The sequence below is a fragment of the Pristiophorus japonicus genome, chromosome 16 (assembly GCF_044704955.1).
Source record: "Pristiophorus japonicus isolate sPriJap1 chromosome 16, sPriJap1.hap1, whole genome shotgun sequence".
Lineage (NCBI taxonomy): Eukaryota > Metazoa > Chordata > Chondrichthyes > Pristiophoridae > Pristiophorus > Pristiophorus japonicus.
This window is the reverse complement of record NC_091992.1, coordinates 88,869,718-88,889,788: the sequence shown is the minus strand read 5'-3', so window position 1 is coordinate 88,889,788 and position 20,071 is coordinate 88,869,718. Positions and strand designations below refer to the sequence as shown.

General features: G+C 45.6%; 1 protein-coding gene across 2 annotated transcripts in view; it reads left to right on the top strand.

Moving 5' to 3' along the window:
- tmem220 (transmembrane protein 220) overlaps nt 1–20,071 on the top strand; it is a 28,536-nt gene that overhangs the window by 6,742 nt on the left and 1,723 nt on the right. The window contains exons 2-6 of one of the 2 annotated variants that reach the window (XM_070857544.1): nt 80–109; nt 245–305; nt 16,900–17,020; nt 17,792–17,851; nt 18,595–19,089. In XM_070857544.1, coding sequence (XP_070713645.1) covers nt 80–109; nt 245–305; nt 16,900–17,020; nt 17,792–17,851; nt 18,595–18,625 — 303 coding nt within the window. In that variant the 3' untranslated portion in view covers nt 18,626–19,089. Of the gene's footprint in view, nt 1–79; nt 110–244; nt 306–16,899; nt 17,021–17,791; nt 17,852–18,594; nt 19,090–20,071 lie in introns of those variants that run through there. The other variant, XM_070857543.1, reaches the window with a different exon arrangement.

Sequence of the window (20,071 nt, the reverse complement as noted above, 5' to 3'; positions counted from 1 at the left end):
AACAACAAACAATTCTGAAATTCTATCTCAAAACAAAGTTTATTTTAAAATGTAATCTCTCCTTTTTAATTGTCCACAGATTAATGATCCAGATGCAGGAATATGGATCGTAAGTATGTTTAATTACAGATTGGACTCTCTGAAACATGTTTAGTAACATTTGGGTTATATGTCAATGTTCACTAAAGCACAAAGACATTTCTCACCACAAAGTCTCCTTTAATTGTTCTTTTTTCACCAACAGGTTGCCTATTTAATCCCTGCTGCATTAACCTTCCTCGTTGGCTTGAATCCACCAATCACAGGTAGAAACCACATCGTCACTGAGTCAGTAACTGCCTCGGGTTATTTTTACTGCTGAATCCAAAAGATAATTGCGTGTAGATTGTCATCCTTGTTTTCAAATCCCTCCATGGCCTCGCTGCTCCCTACCACCGTAACCTGTTTGAGCCCGACAACCAATGTTCCCTGCAATTTTCTTTGGGCCGCGCAGCCCATTCAAAAGCCCGCCCTTGCGCATGTTTTTATTTAAAAGCCGTCTCACCAGCTGCAGGGGACCCCTGGAGCATTGCGCAGCCCCACAGCTTAAAGGGAACATTGCTTACAACCCTCTGAGATCTCTGCACTCCTCCAATTCTGGCCTCTTGGCCATCCCTGATTTTCATTGCTACACCATTGGCGGCCATGCCTTCAGCTGCTTAGGTCCTAAGCTCTGGAAATCCTTCCCTAAAACTTCTCCCTTTCTCCCTTTAAGTCGCTCCTTAAAACCTACCACTTTGACCAAGCTTTCGGTCATCGATCCTGATATCTTTTGCTATGGTTCGGTGTCAAATTCTGTTTGATTACACTCCTGTGAAGCACCTTGGGATATTTTACTATGTTAAAGGTGCTATATGTTGTTGTAGAATGTTTTTAGCCAGCCTAAATTAATGAGGTGAATTTCCAGTCTCAGGGTTAGCAGTGTATACGTGTCATTAGTTGAGATGTTTGCAATCCAATTCCGAGCGATCAGAAGTCCTCGGTAGAAAAACTGCCCGTGGTTGGCACTAAATTGGCAGTCTCGCTTAGAAAAGCTATAAACATGGCTGATGTAGAAAATGGAAAGGCCATTTCTGCAGAAGGGATGCTGTTCGAGGTGTGGACTAAGACTCTATGCTGGAGTAGAACACGGTGAGTTTAGGCCCAATTTTAACTGGCGGTAATTGGTGTTAACGGTCTCAAAATGTGATTGGTCGACTTACCGCCCTGTAAATGCTGATGCTCCAACCGCCGCCATTTTTACAGGGGCCTACCGCTGGGTGGCTGAAGTGCCCGCCTGCTTCAGGCAGTGATCCCTTTTTAATAGAAACATAGAAATTTACAGCGCAGAAAGAAGCCATTTTGGCTCTTCATGTCCATGCCGGCCGACAAAGAGCCGCACGGCCCTTGGTCAGCAGCCCTAAAGGTTACATATAAACCTATGAACAAAGACGGAAAGGCAAAGAGCACCCAGCCCAACCAGTCTGCCTCACACAACTGCGACACCCCTTATACTAAACCATTCTACACTCGACCCCAACCGGAGCCATGTGATCTCCTGGGAGAGGCAAAAACCAGATAAAAACCCAGGCCAATTTAGGGAGAAAAACTCTAGGAAAATTCCTCTCTGACCCATCCAGGCAATCGAAACTAGTCCAGGAGATCACCCTGGCCATATTCTATTCCCTGCAGTACTTACCATTATATCTGCGCCGTCCAACAAAAGGTCATCCAGTCTAATCCCAATTACCAGCTCTAAGTCCATAACCCTGCAGGTTACTGCACTTTAAGTGCCCATCCAACCATCTCTTAAAAGTGATGAGGGTTTCTGCATCCACCACTCTTCCAGGCAGCGAGTTCCAGATCCCCACAACCCTCTGCGTAAAGAAGCCCCCCCTCAAATCCCTCTAAGCCTTCCACCAACCACCTTAAAACTATGCCCCCTCGTAATAGACTCCTCCAACAATGGAAATAGACCCTTACTATGCACTATGTCCAGGCCCCTCAATAATTTGTATACCTCAATGAGGTCTCCTCTCAACCTCCTCTGTTCCAGTGAGAACAAACCCAGCCTATCCAATCTGTCCTCATAACTAAGATTTTCCATTCCAGCAGCATCCTCGTAAATCTCCTCTGCACCCTCTCTAGTGCAATCCCATCCTTCCTATAATACGGCGACCAGAACTGCACGCAGTACTCCAGCTGTGGCCTAACCAAAATATTATACAATTTAAGCATAACCTCCCTGCTCTTATATTCTATACCTCGGCCAATAAAGGCAAGTATTCCGTATGCCTTCTTAACCACCTTATCCACCTGGCCTGCTACTTTCAGGGATCTGTGGACAAACACTCCAAGGTCCCTTTGTTCATCTGCACTATTAAGTGGCCTACTGCTTAATGTGTATACCGTTCCTTATTAGCTCTCCCAAAGTGCATCACCTCACACTTCTCTGAATTAAATTCCATTTGCCACTGCTCTGCCCACCTGACCAGTAGATTGATATCCTCCTGCAGCCCATGACTTTCCTCTTCATTATCAACCACACAGCCAATTTTAGTCTCGTCTGAAAACTTCTTAATCATGCTCCATATATTCAAATCGAAATCGTTGATATATACCACAAAAAGCAAGGGACCCAGTACTGAGCCCTGCGGAATCTCACTGAAAACATCCTTCCAGTCACAAAAACATCCATCAATCATTACCCTTTGCTTCCTACCTCCAAGCCAATTTTGGCTCCAACTTGCCACTTTGCCCTGTATCCCATGGGCTTTAACGTTCATGACCAGTCTACCATTTGGGACCTTATCAAAAGTCTTGCTAAAATCGATATATACTACATCGTACGCACCTACCCTCATCAACTCTCTTGGTTACCTCCTCAAAAAATTCAATCAGGTTAGTCAAACATGATCTTCCCCGAACAAATCCGTGCTGACTGTCCCTAATTAATCCTTGCCGTTCCAAATGCAGATTTATCCTGTCTTTCAGAGTTTTTTCCAATAATTTTCCCACCACTGAGGATAGGCTGACAGGCCTGTAATTACTCGGCCTGTCCCTTTTTCCCTTCTTAAACAAGGGTATTACAAAAGCAGTCCTCCAATCCTCTGGCACCATGCCCAGATCCAAAGAGGACTGGAAAATAATGGTCAAGGCCTCTGCTATTTCCTCATTTACTTCGCTCAACAGCCTGGGATGCTTTTCATCCGAGCCTGGGGATTTACCTACTTTCAAAGCTGCTAAACCCCTTCATACTTCCTCTCTCATTATATTTATTTCATCCAGAATATCACACTGCTCCCCGATAGCAGTATCTACAGTGCCCCTTTCCTTTGTGAAAACAGATGCAAAGTTTTCGTTATGAACCCAACCAACATCTTCTGCCACCACACAAAGTTTACCCTCATCGTCTCTTATAGGCCCTAGCCTTTCTTTAGTTACCCTTTTACTCCTAATATATTTATAGAACATCTTAGGGTTTTCCTTAATTTTACTGGCTAAGAATTTCTCGTGCTCTCTCGTCACATTCCTAATATCCTTTTTAATTTTGCCTCTTAACTTCCTATATTCCTCTAAAGATTCTAAAGTATTTAGCCGTTGGTATATGACATAAGCATCCCTTTTTTTTTAATCCTTCCCTGTAAGTCCCTAGACATCCATGGGGCTCTAGAATTATTTTTCCCAGCCTTTTTCTGTAAGGGCACATGTTTGACCGGAGTCTTCCGGATCTCCTCCTTGAATGCCTCCCACTGTTCCGACACTGATTTACCCACAAATAGTTGTTTCCAGTCCACTATGGCCAAATCACTCCATAACTTAGCAAAATTAGTTCTTCCCCAATTCTGAACTTTTATTCCAGGCCTATTCTTGTCCTTATCCAATTCTGAACTTTTATTCCAGGCCTATTCTTGTCCTTATCCATAACCAACTTGAATCTGACTGAATTATGGTCACTGGCACCCAAGTACTCTTCCACTAATACCTCTTCAACCTGCCTAGCTTCATTCCCCAAAACTAAATCCAAGACCGCCCCCTCTCGTGTTGGGCTTGCTACATACTGACTTAAAACGTTCTCTTGAATGCATTTCAAGAATACTGCATCCTCTATACCCTTCACACTAAATTTGGCCCAATCAATATTTGGATAGTTAAAATCCCCTACTATTACTACCCTATGGTTTTTGGACTTCACAGCAATTTGCCTACATATTTGCTCCTCTATCTCTCTCCCACTGTTTGGGGGTCTATAATACACACCGGGCAGTGTGATCGCTTCTTTTTTATTTTTCAATTCGATCCATATGGCCTCATTTGATGATCCCTCTCACATATCATCCCTCTTCACTGCTGTAATAGTTTCGTTAATCAGTACCGCAACCCCCCCCTCCCCCCACCTTTTTACCCTGTGCAAATTATGATATGCATAGGACCACGATTACCGTTTTAGGACAGAACTGGTCAGGACATGTGTCTCCTTCCTGACGGTGCAACCAAAGAGGGCACCAAAAAGGTATATGTTGTGTATCTGTAAAGCATGCACTCCCATGTTCCGCCACCAGGGAGCTCATCTCCTGAAGTCCCAAGGGATCCCAGCATCCCTTGGGAGCACTTATATAAGCCAGCCCCTAAGGCCTGTTCCTCACTCTGGAGTGTCTTATTAAAGACTAAGTTCACTGTTACTTTAATCTCCCTATGTGCAGCCTCATCTGTGTTAGGAACACAATAACTGGTGACGAGAATACGAATCCAACGCAAAGATGCAGCAAACTGTGGGCATTCTGGAGAAGTTCTCGGAGGGTGAGGACTGGGAAGCCTATGTCGAACGGCTAGACCAATACTTTGTAGCCAACGAGCTGGACGGAGAAGGAAGCGCTGCAAAAAGGAGAGCGGTCTTCCTCACATTCTGCGGGGCACCGACCTACAGCCTCATGAAAAATCTTCTGGCTCCGGTGAAACCCACAGATAAGTCGTATGAGGAGCTGCGTACACTGGATCGGGAACATCTTAACCCGAGGGAGAGCGTGCTGATGGCAAGGTATCGGTTCTACACGTGCCAGCGATCTGAAGGTCAGGAAGTGGTGAGCTACGTCGCCGAGCTAAGACAACTTGCAGGACAATGTGAGTTTGATGGCTACCTGGAGCAAATGCTCAGAGACTTTTTTGTACTGGGCATTGGCCACAAGACCATCCTACGAAAACTTTTGACTGCAGAGACATCGACCCTCAGTAAGGCCATTGCGATAGCACAGGCGTTTATGTCCACCAGTGATAACACCAAACAAATCTCTCAGCATACAAGTGCTAGCAATGTTCATAAATTAACTGAAACTGGGTTTGCGAGTAGAAATGTACAGGGCAGAACCCACGAGTCTGCAACTTCCAGCAGGCCTCAGGTGACCCAGATGACTCAGAGTCCCCAACAAAGGATGAATGCAAGGTAATTCACACCTTGTTGGCATTGTGGAGGCTTCCATTCAGCCTATTCATGCCACTTCAAAGGGTATGTTTGCAAGAGCTGTGGAACAATGTGGCACCTCCAACGAGCTTGCAAACGAGCTGCAAGCTCTGCAAAACCTGCTAACCACCACGTGGCAGAGGAAGATCAGTCCATGGTGGATCAAAGCAATTTCAAGCCTCAGAGAGAGGAGGCAAATGCTGAAGTACACGGGGTGCAGACATTTTCGACGAAATGTCCACCTAAAATGCTAAACGTAAAATTGAATGGCTTACCCGTAGCCATGGAACTGGACACTGGCGCTAGCCAATCCATCATGAGTAAAAAGATGTTAGAGATTGTGGTGCAACAAGGTACTCAGACCAGCCCTGAGCCCCATCCACATGAAACTGAGAACGTACACCAAAGATCTCATCACTGTCCTGGGCAGCACCATAGTCAAGGTCACGGTGCACGAACTGCCACTCTGGATTGTCCCAGGCGATGGCCCCACACTGCTTGGAAGGAGCTGGCTAGGCAAAATCCGCTAGAACTGGGATGACATCCGAGCACTATCACATGTCGATGAGGCCTCATGTACCCAGGTTCTTAACAAATTTCCTTTCCTTTTTGAGCCAGGCATTGGAAACTTTTCCGGGGTGAAGGTGAGGATCCACTTGGTCCCAGAGGTACGACCCATTCACCACAAGGCGCGAGCGGTATCTCTCATGATGAGGGAGAGAGTTGAAATCGAGCTGGACAGGCAGCAACGTGAGGGCATCATCTCCCTAGTGGAATTGAGCGAATGAGCCAGCCCGATTGTTCCAGTACTTAAAAGTGATGGCACGGTCAGGATTTGCGGCGATTATAAAGTACTCGTTTCTCGCTACAGGACCAATGCCCGCTACCTAAGGTAGACGACCTATTTGCGACGCTGGCTGGAGGCAAGACGTTCACCAAGCTCGACCTGACTTCAGCCTACATGACGCAGGAGCTGGAGGAGTTCTTCGAAAGGCCTCACTTGCATCAACACGCACAAGGGACTGTTCATCTACAACAGATGCCCATTTGGAATTTGGTCGGCTGCAGCGATCTTCCAGAGAAACATGGAGAACCTACTCAAGTCAGTACCACACATGGTGGCCTTTCAGGACGACATATTGGTCACTGGTCGGGACACCGCCGAGCACCTACAAAACCTGGAGGAGGCCCTCCAGCGACTGGATCGGGTAGGGCTGCGGCTGAAGAGGTCAAAATGCGTCGTCATAGCAACAGAAGTGGAGTTTTTGGGGAGAAAGATCGCGGCGGACGGCATTTGGCCCACAGCCTCTGTCTTGGCGTCTATCAGAAACACGCCCAGGCCACACAACATCATGGAGCTGTGGTCGTTCCTGGGACTCCTCAACTATTTTGCTAACTTCCTACCGGGGTTAAGCACCCTTTTAGAGCCCCTACATGTGTTATTGCGCAAAGGTGAGAACTGGGTATGGGGAAAAAAACAAGTAATTGCTTTTGAGAAAGCCAGAAACATTTTATGCTCCAACAAGCTGCTTGTATTGTATAACCCATGTAAAAGACTCGTGCTAGCATGTGATGCATTGTCGTACGGAGTCGGGTGTGTATTACAGCAAGCTAACATTGCGGGGAAGTTGCAACCTGTCGCCTATGCTTCCAGGAGCTTGTCTAACGCCGAGAGGGCCGACAGCATGATTGAGAAAGAGGCATTAACGTGTGTGTTCGGGGCAAAGAAAATGCATCAGTACGTGTTTGGCCTCAAATGTGGGCTGGAAACCGATCACAAGCCTCTCACATCCCTGTTCGCTGAAATCAAGGGGATAAATACTAATGCCTCAGCCCGCATACAAAGGTGGGCACTTGCGCTATCAACGTATAACTATACCATCTGCTACAGGCCAGGCACCGAGAACTGTGCGGATGCTCTCAGTCGGCTACCGTTGCCCACCACGGGGGTGGAAATGGTGCAGCCTGCAAATTGTTGATGGTGGCACAGCCTGCAGACTTGTTGATGGTCATGGAAGCGTTTGAAAATGATAAATCACCTGTCACGGCCCGCCAGATTAGGACTTGGACCAGCCAAGATCCTCTGCTGTTCCTAGTAAAAAACTGTGTACTACATGGGAGCTGGGCCAGCATCCCCGTTGAAATGCAAGAGCTAATCAAGCCGTTCCAGCGGCAAAGGACGAGCTGTCCATTCAGGCAGACTGCCTGTTGTGGGGTAACTGCGTAGTGCTACCCAAAAAAGGCAGGGAGACGTTCATCTCGGATCTCCACAGCACACACCTGGGTATAGTAATGATGAAAGCGATAGCCAGATCCCACGTGTGGTGGCCCGGTATCGACTCTGACTTAGAGTCCTATGTACGGCAATGCAGCTCAGTTGAGCAACACGCCCAGAGAGGCACCCTAAGTTTGTGGTCCTGGCCCTCCAGACCATGGTCGAGGATCCATGTCGACTATGCGGGCCCGTTTCTCGGTAAAGTGTTCCTGCTGGTGGTGGATGCTTTTTCAAAATGGATTGAATGTGAAATAATGTCGGGAAGCACCGCCACCATTGAAAGCCTGAGGGCCATGTTTGCCACCCACGGCCTGCCTGACATACTGGTCAGTGACAACGGGCCATGTTTCACCAGTGCCGAATTTAAAGAATTCATGACCCGCATCAAACGTGTCACCTTGGCCCCGTTTAAACCAGCCTCCAGTGGGCAGGCAGAGCAGGCAGCACAAACCATCAAACAGAGCCTTAAACGAGTCACAGAAGGCTCGCTCCAAACCCACCTGTCCCGAGTACTGCTCAGCTACCGCACAAGACCCCTCTCGCTCACACGGGTGCCCCCGGCTGAGCTACTCATGAAAAGGACTCTCGCTGGTTCACCCCAACCTGAATGATCAGGTAGAGGCAACAAAATGTAAATGATGGTCGCGCCACTGTGTCACGGGAAATTGATCTGAATGACCCTGTGTATGTGCTAAACTATGGACGTGGTCCCAAGTGGACCGCGGGCACGGTGATAGCTAATGAGGGGAATAGGCTGCTTGCAGTCAAACTAGACAATGGACAAATTTGCAGAAAGCACCTGGACCAAACTATTTACAAGATAAGGCGGTCGGGAGCCTTTCTTTCCCTGGTGGATCGCCTCGGTACAAATGTCGGCTCTGGTGTGTTGGCTGTGCCCTCGCTGGGCTGGCATGTTGTTGGCCCTACAGGGCTGCTAGGTGAGCTTGGCCTTGCTGGGCTGTTGTGGTGTCTGCTGTTGTGGTGTCTGCTGTGGGTTGTTCAGGGCAGTCTGTGAAAACCACTTTTTTGAGCCCACAACGATCAACGACACCACTTCGGACCAGGAAATCGAACCCATCACGCCCAACAGCCCAGCAAGGCCAAGCTCACCCAGCAGCCCTGCAGGGCCAACAACATGCCAGCCCAGCGAGGGCACAGCCTACACACCAGAACAGACATTTGTACCGAGGCGATCCACCAGGGAAAGAAAGGCTCCCGACCGCCTTACCTTGTAAATAGTTTTCACTTTGACTTTCGGGGGTTGAGGGGAGTGATGTTGTATATCTGTAAAGCATGCACTCCCATGTTCCACCACCAAGGAACTCATCTCCTGAAGTCGCAAGGGATCCCAGCATCCCTTGGGAGCACTGTATATAAGTCGGCGTCTAAGGCCTGTTCCTCACTCTGGAGTGTCTTATTAAAGACTGAGGTCACTGTTACTTTAACCTCCCTGTGTGCAGCCTCATCTGTGTTAGGAACACAATAGTATAAGTTTTAAATTATTATTTCTGGGGCTAGGTGGAGCAGAAGCGCATTTTCGGGCCCCACAAAATTAATTTGGGTGGCTACTGTCCCGAACTCCACCCATTATGATCCCGACTACTCCTTCCTCGTCCCAGAATTTACCTGACTGTTGGCCAGGCAGCTTCTGGGCCACCTGAGATTGTACCGCCCTGCATCAGGCCTGTTCCTCACTCTGGAGTGTCTTATTAAAGTCTGAGGTCACTGTTACTTTAACCTCCCTGTTTGGCCAGTTCGATTTAAATGAGGCCTGGGCCTCAAAAAGCTCCCATCTCCTTGGTGCCGTAATAGGCAGGCGGCAAACCCACACACCCCCACCCCTCACACCCCGCCCATTACGAGCTGATTGGCTGCCCAGGAGGATGAACCTACTGTGTTTGCTCTGCACGTGGTCTTGCTGTGCTTGTTACTGGATGTGGAATCAGTGTTTGACCCTTCAGCAATGATAACCCTCATCTTAAACAGCACAATGATCCAACCCTCCAAGGAAATTAAATATTTTAAAATGAATGCCCACCCCCCCCCCCCCCCCCCCCATTTTCATTTGAATTTTAAACCATTTTTTTTTCCAGTTTGATGTTCGAGAAAGTGACCTGCTTCCAGGCCTCTATGAAAGAAAAAGATTTTTAAAAAAACATTTGTTCATGGGATGTGGGCATCGCTGGCAAGGCCAGCATTTATTGTCCACCCTAACTGCCCTTGAGCAGGCGGTGGTGAGTCGCCGCCTTGAACTGCTGCAGTCTGTGTGGTGGAGGAACTCCCACAGTGCTGTTAGGGAGGGAGTTCTAGGATTCTGACCCAGCGACGATGAAGGAATGGTGACATATTTCCAAATCAGGATGGTGTGTGACTTGGAGGTGATGGTGTTCCCTTGCGCCTGCTGCCCTGTCCTTCTAGGTAGTAGAGGCCGTGGATTTGGGAGGTGCTACGACCACCTGATCGTCTAATGCTCAACCACCAACATATTCTCATCAGTTCATCGCCAGCAGTCTTACCGCAGGTAAAGGTTACACAGGCAGATGGGTGTCCAACAGGAAGAGCAGTGGAAGGAAGGCAGTGCAGGGGTCCCCTGCGGTCATCCCCCTGCAAAACAGATACACCGCTTTGGGTACTGTTGAGGGGGGTGGCTCATCAGGGGAGGGCAGCAGCAGCCAAGTCCATGGCACGTGGGTGGTTCTGCTGCACAGGAGGGCAGGGAAAAGAGTGGGAGAGCTATAGTGATAGGGGATTCTATTGTAAGGGGAATAGATAGATGTTTCTGCGGCCGCAACCGAGACTCCAGGATGGTATGTTGCCTCCCTGGTGCAAGGGTCAAGGATGTCTCGGAGCGGGTGCAGGACATTTTGAAGGGGGAGGGTAAACAGACAGTTGTCGTCGTGCATATAGGTACCAACGATATAGGTAAAAAAAACGGGATGAGGTCCTACAAGATGAATTTAAGGAGCTTGGAGCTAAATTTAAAAATAGGACCTCAAAAGTAGTAATCTCACGATTGCTACCAGTGCCACGTGCTAGTCAGAGTAGGAATCGCAGGATAGCTCAGATGAATACATAGCTTGAGGAGCGGTGCAGAAGGGAGGGATTCAAATTCCTGAGACATTGGAACTGGTTCTGGGGGAGATGGGACCAGTACAAACCGGACGGTCTGCACCTGGGCAAGACCGGAACCAATGTCCTAGGGGGAGTGTCTGCTAGTGCTGTTGGGCAGGGGAATGGGAACCTATGCAGGGAGACAGAGGAAAGTAGAATGGGGGCAGAAGCAAATGATAGAAAGAAGAAAAGTAAAAGTGGAGGGCAGAGAAACCCAAGGCAAAAAGCACCACATTACATCAAAATCCTAAAGAGGAAAGGGTGTTAAAAAGACAAGCCTGAAGGCTCTGTGCCTCAATGCGAGGAGTATTCGGAATAAGGTGGACGAATTAACTGCGCTTATAGCAGTTAATGGATATGATGTAATTGGCATTACGGAGACATGGCTCCAGGGTGACCAAAGCTGGGAACTCAAAATCCAGGGGTATTCAACATTTAGGAAGGATAGATAGAAAGGAAAAGGAGGTGGGGTGGCATTGCTGGTTAAAGAGGAAATTAATGCCATAGTAACGAAGGATATTAGCTTGGATGATGTGGAATCTGTATGGGTGGAGCTACAGAATACCAAAGGGCAGAAAATGCTAGTGGGAGTTGTGTACAGACCACCAAACAGTAGTAATGAGGATGATGACAGCATCAAACAAGAAATTAGGGATGCATGCAATAAAGGTACAGCAGTTATCATGGGCGACTTTAACCTACATATTGACTGGGCTAACTAAACTGGTAGCAATGCAATGGAGGAGGATTTCCTGGAGTGTATTAGGGATGGTTTTCTTGACCAATATGTCGAGGAACCAACTAGAGGGCTGGCCATCCTAGACTGGGTGATGTGTAATGAGAAAGAACTAATTAACAATCTTCTTGTGCGAGGCCCCTTGGGGAAGAGTGACCATAATAAGGTAGAATTCTTTATTAAGATGGAGAGTGACACAGTTAATTCAGGGACTAGGGTCCTGAACTTGGGGAAAGGTAACTTCGATAGTATGAGATGTGACTTGGCTAGAATAGACTGGCGAATGATACTTAAAGGATTGACGGTGGATAGGCAATGGCAAACATTTAAAGATCACGTGGATGAACTTCAACACTTGTACATCCCTGTCTGGAGTAAAAATAAAACGGAGAAGGTGGCTCAACCGTGGCTAACAAGGGAAATTAAGGATAGTGTTAAATCCAAGGAAGAGGCATATAAATTGTCCAGAAAAAGCAGCAAACCTGAGGACTGGGAGAATTTTGTAATACGCAGAGGAGGACAAAGGGTTTAATTAGGAAGGGGAAAATAGAGTATGAGAGGAAGCTTGCTGGGAACATAAAAACTGACTGCAAAAGCTTCTATAGATATGTGAAGAGAAAAAGATTAGTGAAAACAAACGTAGGTCCCATGCAGTCAGATTCAGGTGAATTTATAATGGGGAACAAAGAAATGGCGGACCAGTTAAACAAATACTTGGTTCTGTTTTCACGAAGGAAGACACAATTAACCTTCCGGAAATACTAGGGAACCGAGGGTCTAGTGAGAAGGAGGAACTGAAGGATATCCTTATAAAGCGGGAAATTGTGTTAGGGAAATTGATGGGATTGAAGGCCAATAAATCCCTGGGGCCTGATAGTCTGCATCCCAGAGTACTTAAGGAAGTGGACATAGAAATAGTGGATGCATTGGTGATCATTTTCCAACAGTCTGTCGACTGTGGATCAGTTCCTATGGACTGGAGGGTAGCTAATATAATACCACTGTTTAAAGAAGAGAGAAAGCTGGTAATTATAGACCGGTTAGCCTGACATCAGTAGTGGGGAAAATGTTGGAATCAATTATTAAAGATGAAATAGCAGCGCATTTGGAAAGCAGTGACAGGATCGGTCCAAGTCAGCATGTATTTATGAAAGGGAAATCATGCTTGACAAATCTTCTGGAATTTTTTGAGGATGTAACTAGTAGAGTGGACAAGGGAGAACCAGTGGATGTGGTGTATTTGGACTTTCAAGAGGCTTTTGACAAGATCCCATACAAGAGATTGGTGTGCAAAATCAAAGCACATGGTATTGTGGGTAATGTACTGACGTGGATAGAGAACTGGTTGGCAGACAGGAAGCAGAGAGTCGGGATAAACAGGTCCTTTATAGAATGGCAGGCAGTGACTAGTGGAGTGCCACAGGGCTCAGTGCTGGGACCCTTGCTCTTTACAATATACATTAATGATTTAGATGAAGGAATTGAGTGTAATATCTCCAAGTTTGCAGATGACACTAAGCTGGGTGTGAGCTGTGAGGAGGACGCTAAAAGGCTGCAGGGTGACTTGGACAGGTTAGGTGTGTTGTGTCGGCATGCCTGTTCATTGTGTGATGTCTGTAACACTGTCATGCAACATTGAATGTACCCTTGTACTGTACACACCTTACCGGTACACTTGAGGGTGCTGTTGCTGGAGACCCAGGGGTTGCCTGCACATGGCAGGTAACCCAGTATAAAAAGGAACACACAGCTTGTTGGCGGCACTCAGGAGCTGCTAATAAAGCACCATACCCTGCCTCGTGGAGTCATTACTAAAGGTGCCTACATACACTACAAGGTGAATGGGCAAATGCATGGCAGATGCAGTATAATGAGGAAAAATGTGAGGTTACCCACTTTGGTGGCAAAAACACGAAGGCATAATATTATCTGAATGGCGGCAGATTAGGAAAGGGGGAGGTGCAATGAGACCTGGGTGTCATGGTTCATCAGTCATTGAAAGTTGGCATGTAGGCACAGCAAACGGTGAAGAAGGCAAATGGTATGTTGGCCTTCATAACTAGGGGATTTGAGTATAGGAGCAGGGAGGTCTTACTGCAGTTGTACAGGGCCTTGGTGAGTCATCACCTGGAATATTGTGTTCAGTTTTGGTCTCCTAATCTGAGGAAGGACGTTCTTGCTATTGAGAGAGTGCAGCGAAGGTTCACCAGACTGATTTCTGGGATGGCGGGACTGACATATAAGGAGGGACTGGATCAACTGGGCCTTTATACACTGGAGTTTAGAAGGATGAGAGGGGATCTCATAGAAACTTACAAGATTCTGACGGGACTGGACAGGTTAGATGCGGGAAGAATGTTCCCGATGTTGGGGAAGTCCAGGACCAGGGGACACAGTCTAAGGATAAGGGGTAGGCCATTTCGGACTGAGATGAGGAGAAACTTCTTCACTCAGAGAGTTGTTAACCTGTGGAATTCCCTGCCGCAGAGAGTTGTTGATGCCAGTTCATTGGATATATTCAAGAGGGAGTTAGATGTGGCCCTTGCGTCTAAAGGGATCAAGGGGTATGGAGAGAAAGCAGGAAAGGGGTACTGAGGGAATGATCAGCTATGATCTTATTGAATGGTGGTGCAGGCTCGAAGGGCCGAATGGCCTACTCCTGCACCTATTTTCTATGTTTCTATTATCAGCTCCCTTCCTTCTCTTTATTCTGAATAATGGAAGCTCAGAACATGCAGCCTTTCACTACAGGGGAAATAATCTTTCCTCATTTCCTGTAGTATTTGTGACTCAGCAGTTGTCAGATTTCCCTGATGAATGTCCTGGTTTTGGGCACTTTATTCGGAGTAGTTGCTTTTCTTATTCTGTGATCTATTGAAGCAAACCCTTCCCTCCAAACAATACAAATCTTGTTGACAGTAAATCAGGGATGAGCTGTATTGCGCATTCGTGGTTGGACTTGTGCCACTTTCACAACCCTTCTGACCTTCGCGTGTCAGAAACAACTCCAAAACAAGTGCATGTGCAGTACTGGGTTTCTGACTCCAATCATGTGGTGTTTTTCACTATTGCTCTTTGCACTAGGAGTAACTGTGTACAAAGGTGAACAGAGAAAGGTAATTATATATTTTTTCATTGAGGAATGTATCGTCTCTGGTGGAGCAGTATTTAGCATTGTTGTACTCCAGACACAGGGGAGCTCTGTCACTGAGAAATGAGGCTCCTTCTGGAGATGAACAAAAGCTAAAATCAGCCGCCCTTTTGATGAAACACTGCACTGTCCCAAACAGAATTCTCCAGTGTAAAGAAGTGTAATATGAAGGCAGCAGAAGCAGGATTTTTTTGAGTATTGAGATTTCTCATTTGTAAATATGACAGAGTTGCCTTTAAAAACAATGTAATTCATAAATAGTGACAAATTTCAAACGGCTTCAGTGTAAAATGTAATTTAGATTTTGAAAAAAATAGAGAATTTCAATTGCAATTTCCATGCAGCTAGAAGATCTGATTGATGTTGTAATTCAGCCACTGAAACTCAGGGCACACTTGAGTGGTAACTGTTATATCCCTTGTCATTATTGTTGGGTCTCCAACTAAACTGTCCACTTTTAGATCAACAAAAGTATTCACTGGCACTGAACCAAAGAAGTTGCTGGTCTTGGTGGAGGAGAGCATAATATGGTTATAGTGTCAGCCTTGGCTCAGTGATAGCATAGAAACATAGAAAATAGGTGCAGGAGGTAAGCCATTCGGTCCTTCAAGCCTGCACCACCATTCAATATGATCATGGCTTCAGTGTCCAATTCCTGCTTTCTCGCCATACCCCTTGATCCCTTTAGCCGTAAGGGCCACATCTAACTCCCTTTTAAATATATCTAACGAACTGGCCTCAACAACTTTCTGTGGTAGAGAATTCCACATGCTCGTAACTCTCTGAATGAAGAAGTTTCTCCTCATCTCGGTCCTAAATGGCTTACCCCTTATCCTTAGACTGTGACCCCTAGTTCTGGACTTCCCCAACATCGGGAACATTCTTCCTGCATCTAACCTCTCCAATCCCGTCAGAATTTTATATGTTTCTATGAGACCCACTCTCATTCTTCTAAATGTTATTGAATATAAGCCTAGTCGATCCAGATTTTCTTCATATGTCAGTCCTGTCATCCCGAGAATCAGTCTGGTGAACCTTCGCTGCACTGCCTCAATAGCAAGAATGCCCTTCCTCAGATTAGGAGACCAAAACATACACAATATTCAAGGTGTGGCCTCACCAAGGCCCTGTACAACTGTAGTAAGACGTCCCTGCTCCTATACTCAAATCCTCTTGCTATGAAGGCCAATATGTCATTTGCCGCCTTCACAGCCTGCTGTACCTGTATGCCTACTTTCAAAGACCGATGTACCATGACACCCAGGTCTCATTGCACCTCCCCTTTTACTAATCTGTCACCATTCAGATAATAATCTGCCTTCCTGTTTTTACCACCAAAGTGGATAACCTCATATTTATCTACATTATACCGCATTTGCCATGTATTTGCCCACTCACCTAACCTGTCCAAGTCAACCTGCACTCTTGTCTTTGAGTCAGAAGAGTGGATTCAAGCCCCACTCCAGAGATTTGAGCACATAATCTAGGCTGACGGAGGTGCTGCCTTTCAGATGAGAGATGAAACTTTGTGTGCCCCCTCAGGAGGCACTATTTTGAAGAAGAGCAGGGGTTATTCTCCTGGTATCCTGGGCAGCATTTAACAACAACTTGTATTTATATAGCGCCTTTAACATAGTGAAACGTCCCAAGGCGCGCTTCACAGGAGTATTATGAGATTAAAAAATTTGACACCGAGCCACATAAGGAGAAATTAGCGCAGGGATGCTTACGAGGGCAGAATTAGAGGAGTGCAGACATCTTGGGGGGTGGGGGGGGGGGGAAGGGGGAATGGGAATGGAGCAGATTACAGAGATTACAAACATCACCAGAGCAGATTATCCAGTTATTTATCACATTGCTATTTGTGGAACCTTGCTGTGTGCAAATTGTTAGCTGCATTTCCTTTCATTACAACAGTGACAACATTTCCTTGGCTGTGAAGCGCTTTTGGATGTCTTGATGTCGTGAAAGGTGCTATGTATAAATGGAAGTTCTTTCATCCATTCTATTAGCAGCTGTGAAAGGAATGGGATAAAATATGGCAACACAGAGATTTTAAGGAAATCCTGTAAAGCAGCTCATATAGACCATTTGATGTTGCCTGTCTGAATCATGATTTTTATCAGTTTATCATTACTTTTAACTTGCAGAGAACTTCATCTGGAAAAGTCTCTCAGCAATGCACATGTACGTGTGTTCCACGGTAGCAATCTTATGGGGTTGGTATCTTCGAGGTGCAAAGAACAACATTTTCCACGAAGAGGAGGGACGGTACGTAGCTGCCATTTTAACTATGTCAAAGGCAGTAACATTTCACCGCATGTCATTCATTTTAAAAGGGCATATATTTTGTTCATTTTTCTACATTAAATACGCTATATAGATGCAATTAGTTGTTATCTTGTGCTGTTTTTTCATTTTTTTTCCCCTTTTGGGTTTTTCCACATCACGCACCATTCCTTATCCAAGAGGTCGGATAGAGGTAGATGCTCCCAGGCCTTGTACCCAGGCTGTACTTGGTCCAACCTTTTTTCAACGTACGGGGTAGATCTAGGCTGACACTGCAGTGCAGAATGGATGGAGTGCTGCATTGTCAGAGATGTCATCTTTCAGATGAAATGTTGAACTGAGGCCCATCTGCCTGGCCAGGTGGATGTCAAGGCTGCTTGTGGAACTTCGCTGTGTACTAATTGGTTATTGGGTTTGTCTATATAACAAGAGTGTCTACACTTAATGTAGTAATACTTTAAAGTGCTTGAGGATGTGTTATATAAATGTATATATTTTCATGAATGATGACATGAATTATCGACAAAAGAAGTTTAATTGTTGCCTGTATTTGCTGTAGATATCTTTTTGGATTTCTTTTTTTCCATTTCCTTTTACATTTCTCAATGTTGTGAAAATAAATTCCTTTTTATGTGGGATGTTATTGTATGTGATTTGTCTGTACTTTGCACCTTCAAATCACGATGCTTTTTTGTGAGATTACTAAATGGAACCATTTTGATTCGTACTCTGTTTATCTGTTTTGTTTTGCAGGGAATTTTTGGGGTTAGTTATTATTGCTATATGGATGCTTCTGTGTCGACATTCAGGAGAGTGAGTATATACAACAGTAGTTTTCAAACTAATCATCAGACAACCAACAACCTTGGATATTTAAAGAAAAATAATACGAATAATCCATAATCTAGGTTCGGTCCCCTTTGTTCATTGCACTTCCAACAACATTCTCTCCGATACTCCTAAATCTAGAAGCTTTTTGTTTCAATACTGCCGCCCCCAAGTTTGTGCTTTCCAATATAGGACTACCAGAGATGGAGTAAGCGGTTATCTGTCAGTCAGGAAGCTCATCTCCCTGCAGAGCAATTGGATCCTCGCATTTTATCTTCTTATGGGTGAACCTTCATTCATTATCATTCTATAGCAAATCCTATCAGCCTTGTTTGCAGGACCATTGTCGTATACAACACAGAGGCAGTATTGTGGTTTGACGATAGTCCTGCCATTTGTTATGCTAAAGGCCCCAGTGATCTTAAAGAGACAGACTAGGTGCTAAACATTACAACTGTGCTTCAGAATGCAGACTACCCAAAGGAGATTCACTGGTCCTTTAAAATTGCCACTACCTCTTCTCCATTTATGGAAATATTTGAGTTAAATTTTGCTTTTCAAAACATTCATATTTTGATGACATTATGGCAGTGATTTTGCATAGGTTGCAACCATAGCCATTATGAATAGCAGCGTTCAGTATAAATTGTTAAAAAGAGAAAATTGGCTTTTCAATGAAGCACATGCACCCTGAACTTGCTCCTCATTCTTTCTATGTTCTGCCTTAGTCTTATCTCTTTGGCAACAAACATTGGATAGATGGCCTGGTTCACCATTCCGCTCTTTGGCTGGAGCCATGAGGTCAACCCGGCAAGAACACCCCAGCGAATCTACTCCCCTTCACCTGCCCCCCACCTCCAACCTCCAGGGACACACTGCTGCCTTTGCCTTGTACAGCTCAGAATGGATGGATTAAACCTGTGAATGCTGCTTGTTCGTGTTCTGACATGCAGTGCCATCTTGCTGCCATGAATTTTTAAATTATAAATGCACTTAGGGTAGCTCACTGAGTGATTACCAGCACTTTACTGTTAAATGCAATGATTCATTGAATGGAGTATTATCACTAGCTGAAGGTAGTGCCACTATTAAAAGTAAATATGTGAGGGGCTGCCAAATAGCAAATATTTTTCAAATCTCGTCACTCACAGCCCTGTGAATTCCCAAACCTGTATATAATCTGTTAGACAGCATTTTGCAGGGCTCACTCCCATTTACACTGTAGCCCAGTACACATGGCTTCAGTTCTTTGGCTCACTTCAGGATCACATTGTGCCCTGTTTCCACAGCAACACAGACCAGACCTAAATGATCAAGTTTTGTCGGTGTACACTAATCGCACCAGTGCAGGATTATCAGTAAAGGACAAGCATTAACAACTGAAGGTTGCCTTCGGTATCTCTACGAACAACCCTGCACTGGGCAAATGGCTCAGTCCTGCAGTATGGAAGGCCACAGTATCTAACTTTACCTGTGATTGCCACCCTGGTATCAAAGACACAATTTTTATGATTTTGCTGTAGCAATGGTCATGAAGCTACCTCTCTAGAATAGTCGTCAAATCATTTGCTTTCCATGTTTGCTTGGACAACTCTCTCTCTTTGTGGTTTCTGCAACCAGCTAGCTGCCTGTTTTATTTCTTGAGAACTTTCTTAATGTGTTTAATGTATATTAAATGAGAACAGTAATGTAGAAGGAAATACTTTAAAAAAACAAAGTGCTTCTCCATTAACTTGAAAGCGTGGAAGCCGCCTATAAGGAGGAATGTTTAGGTGAACACAGTGATTCATATCCATGAGGATCCAAGGTTTTATTTTGGGTCACGATGAACTAGTTAACAAATCGCCACCCAAAAATAGATTAATGTCCTTTACCCAATAGGTAGGATTATATATTTTAACTTGGCAAAGGGCAGTGCATAACCGAGAAGGACAAGGGCAGTAGACACATGGGAACACAGTCACCTCCAGGTTCCCCTCCAAGTTACACACCATCCTAACTTGGAAATATATCCACGTTTCTTCATCGTCGCTGGGTCAAAATCCTGGAATTCCCTCCCTAACAGCACTATGGGAGTTCCTTCGCCACAGGGATTGCAGCGGTTCAAGGCGACTCGTTGCCACCTTCTGAAGGGCAATTAGAAATGGACCATAAATGCTGGCTTTGCCGGCGACGCCCACATCCCAGGATCACATTTTTAAAAAT